Source organism: Pocillopora damicornis, chromosome 2 (assembly GCF_964200805.1).
Source record: "Pocillopora damicornis chromosome 2, jaPocDami1.2, whole genome shotgun sequence".
Taxonomy (NCBI): Eukaryota; Metazoa; Cnidaria; class Anthozoa; order Scleractinia; family Pocilloporidae; genus Pocillopora; species Pocillopora damicornis.
Genome location: NC_142671.1, coordinates 19,643,783 through 19,659,956, shown reverse-complemented (window position 1 = coordinate 19,659,956; position 16,174 = coordinate 19,643,783). Strand labels below are relative to the sequence as shown.

The 16,174-nt window shown below is 43.3% G+C and overlaps 1 protein-coding gene and 1 pseudogene across 2 annotated transcripts; both read left to right on the top strand.

Moving 5' to 3' along the window:
- Window positions 1-913: 913 nt before the first annotated feature.
- LOC149050230 (uncharacterized) lies at window positions 914-8,476 on the top strand (annotated as a pseudogene). Its single transcript, XR_016183723.1, has one exon. The product of XR_016183723.1 is annotated as an uncharacterized LOC149050230 (transcript).
- A 3,374-nt stretch (window positions 8,477-11,850) lies between these two features.
- Window positions 11,851-15,770, top strand: LOC149050229 (uncharacterized). Its single transcript, XM_089192282.1, has 3 exons — window positions 11,851-12,163; window positions 12,275-14,239; window positions 15,589-15,770. Exons 1-3 carry the CDS (start codon window positions 11,851-11,853, stop codon window positions 15,768-15,770), a joined length of 2,460 nt encoding a protein of 819 aa, XP_089048408.1.
- Window positions 15,771-16,174: the final 404 nt, after the last annotated feature.

Genomic DNA, 16,174 nt, shown 5'->3' with positions numbered 1-16,174 from the left:
TGTAATCTGAGATCGATAATCATTAGGAATTATTTGCTCTAATGGCAACATTTGCAAATTAATTCAGTTCTATTATTGAGGTTACATGGTTACTTGAAACCATAGCAACGCAACTCAACATCTTAGACCAAACTGACCGCATAGCAAAACAACAAGCCTTCATATCACTCAAAGATCACATAAAGAACTTCACCAATAATCCAACCTGCAGACTAATCAACCTAGCCAAAAGCAAAACAGGTTGAATAAGTAAACAAATAATAATTAAAAAAATCAACACCGACATAAGAAAAAAATATATCATTTCACTTATGGAAAAACTCCTCCTCGGTAATTGACTAGTTCATAAATATTCCTGACAAGCATCAACACACCTTCACTGTATTTGCCATTGTAAGCTTCTACCCTTCCATATCTGAAGAACTACTACCCAACACTATCAACTTTGCCAAGAAACACACCAAGATCACCAATCAAGATAGAAAAGAAATTCTTCTTTACAACGGATCACCTTGGATGAAAAAAGACAATGATGGTATGTTTGACATAACGATGGAAAGCTTTGATGGAGCAGAAGTATGCAAACTAGTTGGACTTATTATCTTAAACGCCCTTGCACACAAATATGGAACAAACAACATCTGACTTTACAGGGATGACAAACTGATCATCTTCAAGAACACCACAGGCCTTTGAGCAGAAAGGACACGGAAAGAAATAACAAGGCACTTCAAGGAACACGGACTGAAAACAACAACTCAAAGCAACTTAAAATCAGTTGACTACCACACTCAACTTGAAGAATGGACTTTTCCAACCATACAGAAAACCAAACAATGAGCTGCTTTACATCAACACACCCTCTGTCATCAAACTATTACCTGCAGCCATCAATCACAGATTATCAGCCTTATCATTCGACAAAGAAACATTCAACAAAGCTAAGCCTAAGCTAAGCTAGGTGTGCTAAACGAATCAAGCATCTTCTCCCAGTTTATGCTAGGAGGATCTATGTGTCAACAATAGTCCTATTCTCGAATATGCAAGTATCATATGGGGTGATAAAAATAACAAAGTTTTAATGGATTCTATTCAAGTTCTTCAGAATAAAGCAGCTAAGCTAGTACTGGATCGAGCAACATTTTCCTGTTCAACTCAAGCACTTCTGGATATGAACTGGATCAATCTATCATCCAGAAGATCAATGCAACAATGTCTTTTTATGCATAAACTTATAAATGACAGTGAAAGAAACAGCATGATTACTCGAGGCACAGACTATCATAGCCACAACACTCGCTCCAAGGAAAATATTGGATCTATTAGATCAAACACAAACTGGGGTCTACTCAGATCCTTTAATAGTGCATTGACAGACTGGAATTTCCTTCCAGAAGACATGAGATGTCCACCTTATGATGCTTTTAAAATTTCATTGCTTACACTTTTTGAATCTTAATGGTCGTTTAGTGTATCATCTCATGTTCATCGATTTTGTTATTTTCTGTTTATATCATGTTTTAGATATTTCATAGTTCCCACTATTATGCTTTTACTTATTAATTACGCGATTATTTATTTTATATATTCCTAATTTTGAGGGCCTCACTGAAAACCGCTATGGCGAGCTGGGCTCCCTCTTTAAATATTTTTTAATAAATAAATAAAAGCCTCTCTACGACAAAGCCCTCAGACCAAGTGGATTCAATGAAAGTCTTCACTACTGCAAGAAAAGCACTACTGCATCCATGAAAAGAAATAGAAATAGAAACATCATCTGGTTTAACACCCATAGAGCAAATATGTCCAAACCAGTATTGCTAAAACCTTCCTCAACCAAGTCAAGAAACACTTCCCACCGAACCACAATCACCCCGTCTTTAATGAGAACCATGAGAAGACACAAATGCTTTACACTGTGAGTATTAAGCCCGCTGGGTTTGTCTTTCGGTGTGATAATCCCAAAGTTAGTCTGATTTAATCTCATTAAATATGTCATGGGCTGAGTAGCTCAAGTTTTCAACACTCTCGAGTTAGCAGCTGGATAATGTTACTCTGTTGATATTCAAATGTCATGGTTTTTGTCCGCCTATCTTTTCTTTGCAATTTCATATTTCAAACGCGTGATTCAGTAGCAGTAGAGATGGCAGCCAGGAAGGGTTTCTCACCCTTCACTCGCGTCATCAGCCCTGAATTAAGTCCACAATTGACTAGGTTCATTATTAGTTCGAAAGTTTGTGGATCAATGCCAAGGCAATACTTAATGTGGTTGACTGTTGTCGCCAGTTCTCCAGGCGATTTTCAAAGCATTGACAGTGCCTACGTTCGGCTGCAAGATGGCCACCATTACTCTAACAAGAAGTCTTCAAATGCAACGGAAATTGTCTGTTCCTCGTTTGGGTTGATAACCACTCTGCTTTGCCATTCTTCTTCAGAAAGCTCTGAGTTAATTTCGCAGCTGAGAGATTTGCTGAACACAATAGATCTCAGTAAAATGTCTGTTGACAAAGAAAACAAAAGCAAACAAAGAATGACCATGTGCTTCATGGCGCTTGGAAATGCTAACGACACCAACCAACAAGACGTCATCATCTGTGGCCATGACCCCCAAACAGTGGAAACTTGCAAAGAGCTGAAGAAAAGAATGTTTCCTTAAATCTAAAGAAGATCAGGAAAAGGGAAGATTTTAATACTCCAGAAAAGGTGCTGTTGATGAACCAGCGAAGCAGTTGCATTATCAAGGACGTCCATGACGTGTGCGAAAGAAACAGGGAAAGTTTGGTAATGGTGCTTTCAAACATGTGTGTATTTGGTGACCCAACTTGCAACTTGCTTGAACTCTCCACTACCTTCTGGCTAGAATACGCTTGTGGTTGTATGTGCATTTAACTTAAATAACACCATGACAGATTTTTGTAAGCCTCACTCAGTTGCAACATAACAATATCACCAGGTCATGTATCCACTCTGAGATCTAAGTGGATTGATATCAATATCCCTAATTTGACAGAGATAACCTCAAGATTCTTCTTGAGGATATCAACCACCAGAAGAAAATATTGAAGGAACAAGGAATAACAGTTGATGGTACACATTACACCATTGAATTTCTTGGTAAGAATCAGCGCCAGTACCGGTCAGCGGTATCTGGGTTGAGCATGCGCTTTTGACTGCTTTTCTCCTCGTCGCGTCGGCCATATTGTTTGTTACTCGTTCGGAGTCTAGTTTCCCTGTTGCGATTAAAGCCTTTCACTATCTGGACGTGCCTTGGTTCATTGTGTTAACTCTCCTACTGGCGTGGTGGCAGTGTTCGGTTCTACCCAGGCCATACTTTCACCGAAGAAGGCTATTTTTCGCCTCGTCCACGTGAGCCAAAACAGTGTATCCTTCGCCGTGTCAACACGTTCCAGAGCCCTAAACGTGAAATATGGCTGCAACACACCGTGCACCGAAGCAGTGGTGCCTCTCCAAAGTGGAATCTATCAATTCCTTTGAAAACTGGAAGCAAAACCTCATTTACACTCTTTCTTTGGACAGCAACTTCGCTCCCTTCCTCGCAGATGGATTTACATGGTTAAAAAAGACCAGGGGTCAGCCGCTTCGAGGTCTTCACAACGATGGCAAATCAGTGCCATTAGCTCGTCGCTTGACAGCCCGCCAAAAGGTTAACTTCCTCGAGCTGATGTTAGGACAGATCGCCAACTATTGTCCAATTATCTCTCGAAATACTCTGGTGAAAAACTCTACATCCCTCGAGTTCATCTAGCAAACCATCAGACAGCACTTTGGTTTCCAAGTCACCGGGGCTCAGTTCATTGACTTTTCCGAAATACACCTAGCTGCTGATGAGCGCCCCGAAGATCTGTACCAGCGCCTCACAGCATTCGTAGAAGATTCATTGCTACGTGCCAACGGCTTAACCCACAATGGCCAAGCAGTGCAGGAGGATGAGGAGTTAACCCCTACACTCGAAAACTTTGTGGTCCTCACTTGGTTACGCCTCATTCACCCCAGTCTCCCATGACTGGTTAAGCAGCGCTATGGTACAGAGTTGAGATCCCGTACTCTTGCCTCGATCAAACCTGAGATCTCGCAGGCCCTCAATTCCTTACTCGAGGAAATCCGCATGTCGGATGATGCCAGAATCCTGCGTGCTGCTGTTGCAGACGATTTTCGTCGCCCTCGTCAGAGTAACAGGGGTGTTCCTAGAGCCCGTCCCAGACAACCCCGCCAAGACAAAGTCTGTCCTCTATGTAAACAGGCTGGCCGTTCTATGACAAACCACTTCCTCAGTCAGTGTACCTTCCTCCCCGACAGTGACAGGCGTTTCATGGTGAAAGCACGACAGATCGCCGGCATCCTTGACAATGACCAAGAAACTGAGACCAGTCCTGATTCTGATTCACCAGACCCTGACACAACATTGCCAGGCCCGGACATGGTGGCCTACCGTGTGCAGACCCGCCAGTCCCCTTACATGGATGTCTTTCATGATCATCGAGTGGTGCGCGTCACCCTCGACAGCGGTGCAACTGGAAATATGATACGCCGTTCAACCGCGAAACACCTCGGCTGTCCAATAATCTCAAGTGCCCAGTCCGTCCAACAGGCTGATGGCTCGTCTCAGCTCCAGGTGATAGGAGAAATTCGTACCACCTTCACCCGGGACCACACAAACTTCGCGTTTGAAGGTCTCGTAGTTGAGAATCTTGATGTTGAGGTACTTGCCGGTACCCCCTTTATGGAGACGAATGACATCGCTGTCCGACCTGCTAAGAGAGAGGTACTACTAGGCAATGGCTCCCTCTACACGTATGGGTCCAAATCCCCACCCAACCCTCATGCAACCGCACGTAGAGCATTTGTCCTACGTGCCCCTGCTCCATCCCAGACAGTGTGGCCTGGAGAGTTCATGGAAGTACGTCTACCAGACGATGCACCTTCTGACTCGGAGTACGCACTAGAGCCTCGCATCGACGCACCCAGTGCACACAATCTGAAGCCATCCCAGTTGTGGCCACAACCTGGTGTCGTTTCCAGCGTTGCCCGAGCCATACGGATTCCTAACCTATCAAGCGTACCCCGCACTCTCAAGCGCCACGAACACTTCTGCCAAGTCATCCCTGTTTTTGAGCCCCCCGAAGTCCCATCATCAACCCCACCTACTGCTCAGCGCCCGTTGCCGCCCTCCAGTACACGTTATTCTGCATCCGTTCAGGTTGATCCAGACAACACTCTTCCCCAAACCATTCGTGCAGACTTCCAATCACTACTTACAGAGTACGACACTGTATTTGACCCGCAATTCCCTGGATACAATGGAGCCGCTGGCGCATACAAGGCCAAAGTCAACATGGGTCCTGTCGAACCTCCTCAGCGGAAGGGTCGCCTCCCCCAATACGCACGGGATAAGCTCATCGAGCTCCAGGAAAAGTTTGACGACCTAGAGAATCTTGGAGTCTTCCGCCGCCCCGAAGATGTGGGTATCACCATTGAATACCTCAATCCATCTTTCCTTGTTAAGAAGCCTAATGGAGGTTCCCGTCTCGTCACCGCCTTTTCTGATGTGGGCAGATACAGCAAACCACAACCATCCCTGCTACCCGATGTTGACTCCACATTACGGCTCATCGCCCAATGGTCACACATAATTGTCACTGACCTTACAAGTGCTTTCTACCAGATCCCTTTAGCCCAAGAGTCCATGAAGTACTGCGGTGTCGCCACCCCCTTTAAAGGCGTACGGGTGTATGCCCGCTCTGCTATGGGAATGCCTGGCTCAGAGACTGCTCTAGAGGAGGTTATGTGCCGTGTTCTAGGCCCCTTTCTTCAAGATGGAGCCGTGGCCAAGATCGCCGATGATTTATACTGCGGGGGCAACACCCCTCAAGAGTTACTCCACAACTGGAAGAGGGTCCTGCAAGCTCTTCACAAATGCAACCTGTGTTTGTCAGCACACAAGACCATAATCAACCCCAAGTCAACCACTATCCTTGGTTGGATTTGGTCTGCCGGTACCCTGTCTGCCAGTGCCCACCGCCTCAACACCCTCGCCACATACCCTGTGCCAAACACCATTGGTCGTTTGAGATCGTTCATTGGTGCGTACAAAGTCCTGTCTCGTGTTATCCCACGGTGCTCTAGTTATCTAACCCCGCTGGATGCCGTCACAGCTGGACGTACTTCACAAGAATCCATCACCTGGTCTGATAGTCTCAGGGCTGCATTCCATAACACTCAGAAGGCCCTATCCTCAGCCCTCTCTATCACCTTACCTAGACCTGAGGACCAACTATGGGTCGTCACCGATGGCGCAGTCAAGGACCCAGGAATAGGCGCCACCCTCTATGTGACGCGCAACAACAAGCTACACATCGCCGGTTTTTTCAGCGCTAAGCTGCGGGGCACTCAGACAACGTGGCTTCCATGCGAAGTAGAAGCCCTCTCCATCGCTGCGGCTACAAAGCACTTCAGTCCATACCTCATCCAGTCATCCAATAAAGCCTGTATCCTAACGGACAGTAAGCCATGCGTCCAGGCTTATGAGAAGCTATGCCGTGGCGAGTTCTCCGCAAGTCCTCGCGTATCTACTTTCCTGTCAGTTGTCAGCCGCTACCAGGCCTCAGTGCGACACGTCTCCGGCGCCTCTATCCTCCAGTCAGACTTTGCGAGTCAAAATGCTGCCCCTTGTGAGAATGAAACCTGTCAGATTTGCCTGTTTATCGCCTCAACCAGAGATTCTGTTGTCCGAGCCGCGACTGTCCAGGACATCCTCCAAGGCAATGCCCGCCTCCCTTTCACTAGCCGTCCGGCCTGGTTGGCCATACAGTCTGAATGCCCAGACCTACGCCGCACGCACGCACACCTTGTCCAAGGCACAAGGCCTTCCAAGAAGCTCACAAACATCAAGGACGTCAAACGCTATTTGCAGGTCGCCTCAATCGCAAGTGATGGCCTACTCGTCGTCCAACGTCATGATCCCTTGTCACCGACCAGAGAGTGTATTATTGTCCCTCGCCAGGCCTTGGATGGCCTCTTGACAGCCCTTCACATTCAGCTCAGCCACCCTTCTTGTCACCAGTTAAAAATGGTTGCCAAGCGTTATCTGTTTGCCCTCGACCTGGACAAGGCAGTCTCCCGTGTTTCCGATGGATGCCACTCCTGTGCAGCAATTCAGAGATCACCAACAGCACGAATTGACCAGTCCACTTCGCCTCCACCTGAAACTATTGGGCAGTCCTTTGCGGCAGATGTCATAAAACGTTCTCGCCAACTTATCTTTGTACTCCGTGAAACAGTGACCTCTTACACGTCCAGTCTCTTTCTTGAGAACGAACGCCACCAAACTTTGCGTGATGCCATTATAAAGCTTTGCGTGGAAATGCGCCCCATGGATGGTCCACCTGCCTGTGATCCGCACCGACCCTGCTCCCGGATTCAAGGCCCTTGTCAATGATTCACTCTTACAGAAACACAGAATCACAATTGAGCTTGGCCATGCCAAAAATCCCAACAAGAACCCCGTTGCAGAGAGAGCAGTCCAGGAATTGGAGAATGAGCTGTTACGTCAGGAGCCTCTCGGTAGTTCTGTCTCTCCCCTCACCCTTGCCGTAGCCACTTCAGCCTTAAACTCACGTATCCGTTCAAGAGGGCTTTCCTCTCGAGAAATGTGGACCCAGCGGGATCAGTTCTCAAACAAGCAGTTACCCCTCCCAGATGACCACATAATTTCCCTCCAGCATGAGCAGCATCTCTCCAACCATCCCCTCAGTGAACGTTCCAAAGCTCCTGGTCAGTCAAGGCGTCCTACCCCCCTGATCGATATTGGTGATCTTGTGTACCTTCATTCTGACCTCAACAAGTCTCGTGCTCGTGACCGCTATCTCGTTGTAGCCATTGATCTCCATTCTGCAACATCAAAAAGTTCATTGGATCCCAGTTGCGAAGTTCATCGTACCATGTCAAGCTATCTGAGTGCTTCAAGGTCCCATCTGACTTGGGTGATCCCTTCCGTGCCTCTCCGACCCTACGCAAACACTACTCTGATTCTGACGACGAAGATGGTCCTACTACAACGACTCACCCTCCCCCCTCTTTGCCTGCCATCCCTGAGGCCATCGCAGCTTCCACACACCCACCAGTTGTCAACCCTCAGTCTTACAGTCCAGCCCCTGCCTCTCCCGTTGACCATACCATGGATGATTTCGCTACACAGTCGCCCTGCCCTGATCCTTCCCCAGTGGAGTATGCAGCCACCTCAGCGGTGCCTTCTCCGCCTGCCCTACGGAGATCATCGCGCACCCGCCGTCCTCCTTCTCGTTTTGCAGATTATGACACTGAACTTTGAACACCGATCTTTAAACTCTGAACTTTGACTCGCCCGCGCGTGTCAATTTGTTAGTTAGTCTTAAGTGTATGTTAAATTGTTTTTAGTTCTTGTTTCTCCTTAAAAAAAAAAAAAAAAAAAAAGAAAGAAGTCACGCCAGTACCGGTCAGCGGTATCTGGGTTGAGCATGCGCTTTTGACCGCTTTTCTCCTCGTCGCGTCGGCCATATTGTTTGTTACTCGTTCGGAGTCTAGTTTCCCTGTTGCGATTAAAGCCTTTCACTATCTGGACGTGCCTTGGTTCATTGTGTTAACTCTCCTACTGGCGCAGTATTAGTCTTGGAATTTGCTTTAAAGGTCGACTTCTTACTCGTAATACTTTTTACAACAATTTATTGTTTCTACCCAATTGGTAGTCTGACTAGAACTAGATAGAAGCAATAGTCAAACTTTAGTAAATTAAGAGTTTTTTATTTAGTAAAACAAGTTCAAAATTAAACTGCAGCAGCAAGAACTAAAACCTGGAATTTATTATTATTATAGGTCAGTAATTGATGTGACTACCCTTTTCTTTAGATGCATCGGAGATTAATTTTCCGGAAAGTTTAGTATGTTAACTTTTGCTTTCCCATTTCTGTTAACGAACTTAGTTGTACTGGACTACAAGACCTTGGTGCTTCTTTTGGTGAAGAACACAAATGCTGCATTCATGTTAGTGGTAGAGGTGGTAGTTTGCTTGTCACCAGTCATATATATAAAGTGATGGATTAAAAGGAGATCACGGCTATGGTCCTAATCAACTTGAGCAAGGCTTTTGACAGCATATGTCATAGAACTCTCCTCACCAAGCTGAAAGGGCTCAGTGTGTCAAATGAAGCGTCAAAGTGGTTTGAGAGCTATCTTACAAACCAAATGCATTCAACACGACTCGGTACATCTTGCACTAGTGAGTTAACTGTCACACATGGCATACCACAGGGGTCCATTCTAAGGCCTCTCATGTTCAGCCTTTACATGAATGACCTACCGTCCGTTGTTAAGTTTTTAAGCGTAGAGTCATATCTTGATGACACAAAGGTTTATCTTTCATGTTCATTGAATTATATTGACTCCTGCCTTGCAAAAGTCTCGGAAGATCTCCGACTTATTGCCTCCTGGTGCTGTATGAATAAGTTGCTTATTAATCCAGACAAAACTAAACTTATTCTTTTTGGAACGAAACAGCTTTTAAGTGGGGTTCCTGATATCAGAGTCCCCCTTCCTGGGCAACACTTAATTCCTGTGTCCTCAGTCAAAGACCTGGGTATAATATTGGACTTGAACCTTACTTTTAATGAACACGTTAACACCCTGACCTCGTCTCTTATTTCTACCCTATGCCAGATAAGCAGAGCTAGGCACTTGTTTTCCAAATCAGTACTTACCACCATTCTGAATTGTCTAGTTTTTGTAAACTCTTTTATTGCTGGACAGTTTGGTCTGGAACATTTGCGCACAACAGAAACAAATTGCAACTTGTACAAAACTTTGCTGCCCGTGTGTTGACAAACAGCAGGAAGTTTGATCACATCTCACCAGTGCTGCAGGCACTGTGTTGGCCTTCTATTAAGAACCAGTTATTAATACGTGATGTAACGATGCTATACTAAATAGTCAATGGCCTTGCACCACCATACTTAGAGTGTTACGTCAACAAAAGATCAGCTATCCACAGCTACAATACTAAATCTAGAGACAACTTAGTTGTACCCTTTTGTAGGACAGCCACAGCACAGAGGTCTTTTAGTTATAGAGCAATCACTGCCTGGAATTCTCTTATAAGTGAAGAAATGAAAAATAGTGCAACACTCTCAGTTTTCAAGCGTGCAGTAAAATGCGAAATATATGACAGTCTGTAGGAATCTTTTTTAGGTATAGAATTTTAAGAATATGTTAATTATTTATTTGTATTTGTTTCTTTATCATGATATTATTGTAACTTTTATGGGTAGTTTTATTCCATTTCCAATTATTGTAAATTAAATCAGAAGAGCCACTGGGTGGAGATTTAATAAACTTACTTACAGTTCTGTTTCATCTGCAATGCTATCAGGGTAAAGTACTCAAATGATATAGAAATTAGTATAGGGCAACTGCAACTTGTGCTGTTAAAGTCAAGGTACATAAAAATGCTGCATCAGTTAATCAACTTTCTTTACAGTGATTTCAGATGACTTTGATCTTTGCCAATATTCGGGAAAATAATTAGCAAGAGATAGAAACATCAAGTAGCTTTAATTCAGTCAAAACCTTTTAACGCTGTACAGTACTTATCTAAAGGTCATTCTACCTTAAAACATTTAAAAATCACTGAAAGTGTGAATACATGTACCGTAAAAAGAACAGGGTTTGTACAGAGTCATAAATTCTTGAAAAAGTCTTAATTTTCCAGACCTGGAAATAGTCTTGAAAATGGAGATGATGTCTAAAAAAATAGTTCAAGTCTGGAGTTTTTTATAGCTACGAAAAATGCTTAAAAAGTTAATTTTCTCCCCCGTGGTCAGTTCGATCTCGCCCATAGCTAAGACATTTAATCACAGAATGAGAAGTTTTATAATTCTCTTATGTTTGCATTGCACCATGGTTACTATACATTTGCAGTGCATCATGAAAGAAGCTTGGTTCCTGCATTTTTAGAGATCTCTATTGATCACCAACATATACAGGCCTCTGCCATCTAAAGAGAACGGCTTAAAAGAGAATGATTTTTTCAGTGAATTTAATACCTTACTGGAACGTTTAGAAACTTCTTCATCTAAGCTTTTGTTCACTGGCAATTTCAATTTTCACATAAACAAGCCATCAGAAACCTATCCAAAGAAGTTTCTTTGCATGCTAAAGACATTTAACCCTGAACAACATGTAAGTGGACCAACTCACAAGAATGGAAATACCTCAGATCTGCTCATCACTTGTGCTGATGAGGACTTTTTGTCTGGAGTCCGCGTTATGCTAGGTGTAATCAACCCTATATTGTTTGCCACTACTTGAGCAGAAAGATATTACTTACAGGAAGCTTAGATCGGTAGACACTAAATTACTGCAGACTGACATCATGTCTTCAATGCTCCTATTTGATCATCAAGATATGGAAGTTACACCAATTGTAGAGAACTTTGAGAGTACGCTGACCAGTCTCTTAGACACACACACCCCCTAAGAAGCGCACAATTATTCTTAGACCCCATGCACCCTGGTATAATGACTCTATTGACGTAGAGAAGAAGAAACGAAGGAAGCTAGAGCAGCAATGGTGTAAGTCAGTAAGTTTCATTGATGTTTTTGCCTTAGGTATATGTTAAATCAAGAGGTAAGGATTTAAAGTCGACAAATAGCCATTTATTTCATGTGAAAATCACTGTTTAGTGTGCTGGACAAACTTGGTTGAACAAAAACCTATCGAATGCCCCAAATAGACCAGCTGTAGAATGAAGGAGGCATGGTTCTATTTGCGTCTTTCTTCCACCTAAAGATCTTACAGAATGTATGGATGTTCATGCCAACCCAGGACCTCCAAAGCCTCAGAATGACACCAGTAGCTTGGTCAATTTACAGCTGCAAAGACCGAACAACAAGGACAACCCCCATTTGTCATCATTTGCGGCTTGCAGGATTTATAGCCAACAAGAATTATTTGCTCTTTGTTCCCAAAAGTACCATGATCAGGAATTCAGGACTTGTCTCGGGAGACTTAAGGCAAATGGGCTTCTAAGATACCGTGGTGCTCAGTGTTCCCAAGGAGAGAAGCCTTATGCCAGTCAAAGACCAATTCTATGTAGGATAACTTGTAGCGAACTTGGTAAACAACCCCAAACAAGCAGTATAGCCATCCGCAAATTTGATAAACCAGGGAGAGCAGTGAATTAAAGCGTCTTAAGGAAGGTCAAACATCAGAAATCTTACGATGTAGCTGTTATCCTGTCAACAAATGTGAGAGCATTAACGAACAAGGTGGATGAGATTCAAAAAATTGCGGAGCTCAACTCTATAAGTGCTATTTGCATTACTGAAACTTGGCTATCGCCTCAGGTGCCAGATTCTTGTGTTGCTATCCCTGGTTACAATCTATTTTGCAAGGATCAAATTACTACAGAAGGAGGAGTGTGTATTTATTTAGATCACAAAGTACCATGTAAACTCCTAGAATCTTGTAATCAAGATGAAGTCAAATCAATTTGGATATCAATGAGGCCGCATAGTCTACCAAGACAAATTACATCAATTGTGTTAGGTGTGATATACCACTCTACTAGTAACCGTGAAGCTGAGAATGTGACTTTGCAGCAACACATTCAAAGAAATCTTGACATGCTATTATCTGACCAGCCAAATGCCCTGGTTATAATTACCGGCAACTTCAATCATTACACAACAGGATTAAACTGTAAACCAAATCCATGCGTAACAGACAACATCCGGGGATTGATGAAGACCAGGGATGATTGGCGTAAGAAAGCAAAGAAAACAAATGATCCGCTATCTTGGACTGCCTACAGATATTTCAGACAGGAAGTAAAGAGGGAAATCAGAATTGCTGAACAGGAATTTGTGGCCCAACAAATCCAGAGGAATCCAAATAACACCAATAATATCTGGAAAGCAATTCGCCAGTGCATCCCCTGCAAATCTACATCTCAGCGAACATACAGTAAGAGCGACAAAGCTGTTGCAGACGAATTTAATCAGTTTTTTGTATCTGTTGGTCAGAGCACTGTTGACAAAATTACGTCCCTGGCTAATGAATGCAACCTAACACTAAATCAGAATTATTTTGTACCGAGACAATACGCTCTCTCTGACCAGTTCACACTGAGTACCATTGATTATAAACAAATAGAACGTATGATAGCAGCAATGCCTTCAAACAAGGCCCCAGGGATAGACAAAATCCCGATTCGTGTCATCAAGGATTGCCTTAATCCAATTGTTCACCCAATAACGTCTATCGTTAATGCATCCTTTCAAAACTGTGTTTTTCCATCAAAATGGAAGACAGCTGTGGTTACACCAATCCCAAAAGAGGGCGACCAGGAACAGGCAAACAATAATAGACCCATCTCACTTACACCAGTCTTGTCAAAGGTTTGCGAAAGGGTAGTACATAATCAGCTCACCTCGTATCTGCAATCGAATGACACCCTATCAAAGAGCCAAAGCGGTAACAAGAGATGGCATTCGTATGAAACGTCTGTGATTGAAACAACTGACACAATTCTTAACGCGATTGACAAAAAGAAGTTAACGGCAGTTGTTCTATTAGATATGAGCAAAGCTTTCGATAGCGTCAATCACGACACGTTAATTTTAAAATTGCAAGATGTCGGAATTTCCAGAGACGCTCTCCAATGGTTTCGTAGTTACCTAAGCAACAGGACACAAGTAGTACGAATCCATTCAACGCTATCTGAGCCTTTGTCCGTGACCAACGGCGTCCCTCAAGGAAGTATCTTAGGCCCACTACTATTTAGCATATATACGAACGATCTTCCATCGATCCCACAGAAATGCAGCACTCAGAGTTATGTAGATGATACGAAACTCATCACTTCTTTCGAACTTAAAGACAACCTGGATGCAATTGCTGATTTGGAAGACGACTTGTTTAAAATAGGAGAATGGTGTTCCAACAACCAATTGTTACTTAACCCTGGCAAAACCAAGCTGATGATATTTGGCAGCAGGCAGATGCGTGCAAAATTGCAATTTCGCTCCCTTTCCATTATGGGTGAGGACATCGTCCCTGCAGACACCGCCAAAGACCTTGGTGTGATTTTGGATTCTAATTTAACTTACGATGAACACATAATTAAGACCGCTTCCTCGTGCATGTCCCGCCTCAGCCAAATAAACCGTGTCAAGCATGTTTTCGACAAACGTACACTTTTGATGATTATTAATTCCTTAGTTTTCAGCAGGTTATTTTATTGTTCCAATGTTTGGTCAAATACCTCAAAATGTAATGTTGACAAGTTACAGGCGGTGCAGAACTTCGCATGCCGCATTGTTAGCGGTGCGCATAAATTTGACCACGTTACACCAATTCGCAAGGAACTAAATTGGCTTTCAGTTCAAAGCCAGCTTTACTACCGGAACGCTACTACGGCCTTCAGATGCATGACTGGTCAGGCTCCAGATTACCTCTCATCAAAATTCATAAAGCGAGCCGAGGTTAGTTGACGTAGCACCAGAAATTCGCAGCTTTTGCAAATTCCATTCTTTAGAACAGCTAGCGGTCAGAGAACATTTTTCTATAGAACTGTAAACTTATGGAACTCTTTGGATAATTCCTTAAAACTGTGCAACTCCGTTAAGGTTTTTAAAAAACGTTTAAGGACCAAATTACTCACACAGTTGTAATTTTATATATTTGTATGCTTTCATTTTTCTTTTAGAACATTCAGATTTTAAAACATCTTTAATTGTAAATAGGATTTTTAATTGTAATAGGATTATTTTATAACATTGTCTTTGAAAAGCCCCCTTGGGGAAAGTCAATAAAGTATGTTGTTGTTGTTGATTAAAGTCAAAAGATATCTCTCAAGCCAACCATCTTAAGCAGCATGTAACTTTCAAAACTAGAGACTCAGGCATGCTGGACTGGCTTTTTACAAATAGACCAAAGTTGTTCAGTGTATCACAATTGCCCAAAGTCACATCATCTGATCATTATATCATCTTGGCCAGACCAATGATATCATCTGAACACAAACTGGTCATTAAGAAAATAGTCACATGATATGCAAGACAGTGCATGGTGTGCACTGGGGTGCTGGATGACCAAGAAGGACTGGTACTCCATTCTTAATACTGAGTCTTGTGAAGACAAGTTCAGGCTATTGATGATGGAACTTACTTCTGCTATTGATTCCTTCCTTCCATGAAAAATAGTTAAGAAACACCCAACTGACTGTCCCTGGATTTTTAAAAAACTGAAATCTTGCATTCGCAAGAGACAATCTGCATTTCTCAGACATGGAAAGGACTCTTAGAATTACACATTTTGGAGGAACAAGGTCCAGGGTGAGGTCAAAAAAGCTAAAAATCACTACTGTCACGATAAAGTTGCTCAAGAGGAATCCACTTATTTCAGTAACTGGTGGAGGCAAATAAAGTCACTCACAGGCCAGGACATTCAGCAGGAGTGGTACCATCTGTTTCTTGGGGATACTATGAATACCAAATTACTTGCAAATAAGATTAACGACTTTTTTGTAAGTCTTACAGACCATTTTACACCTTTGACCGGTGACTCTCCCCCAAGCCTGGTACCACAGGAACTTTTTGTCTCCAATGAGGAAGTGTTCCGATCCCTGTCGTCGCTTAATGTTGCAAAAGCTGTAGGACCCAACAATATCCCAAATAAACAGCTTAAGGACTTTGCGCACAAGTTAGCTCCCGTCATTTGAAACAACCAGTCTCTTAAGGAAGGATAGATCCCATCACTTCTAAAATCTTTCATTGTCACCCCAATCCTGAAGGCAAACCCACCAAGAGAAATAAAGAGTGATCTCCAACCAATAGCGCTCACTTGTACACAAGCAAAAGTCATGGAGGGATTCACATGCAATAAACTACTGCCATAATTACATGGAAAAATCGACCAGCGAAAGTTTGCATGTAGAGGCCACTCGACAACAGATGCTCTTCTATTCATGTTACAAGCCATTTAAGAGGCAGTAGATTGTGCTGATCTAGGAGCCCAGGTCTTCTTTGCTGACTTCTGGAAAGGCTTTGATCTAATTGACCATAACATCTTAATGACTGAGTTGCGAAAACTAGAGGTTGATCCCACGCTCCTCACTTGTATTGC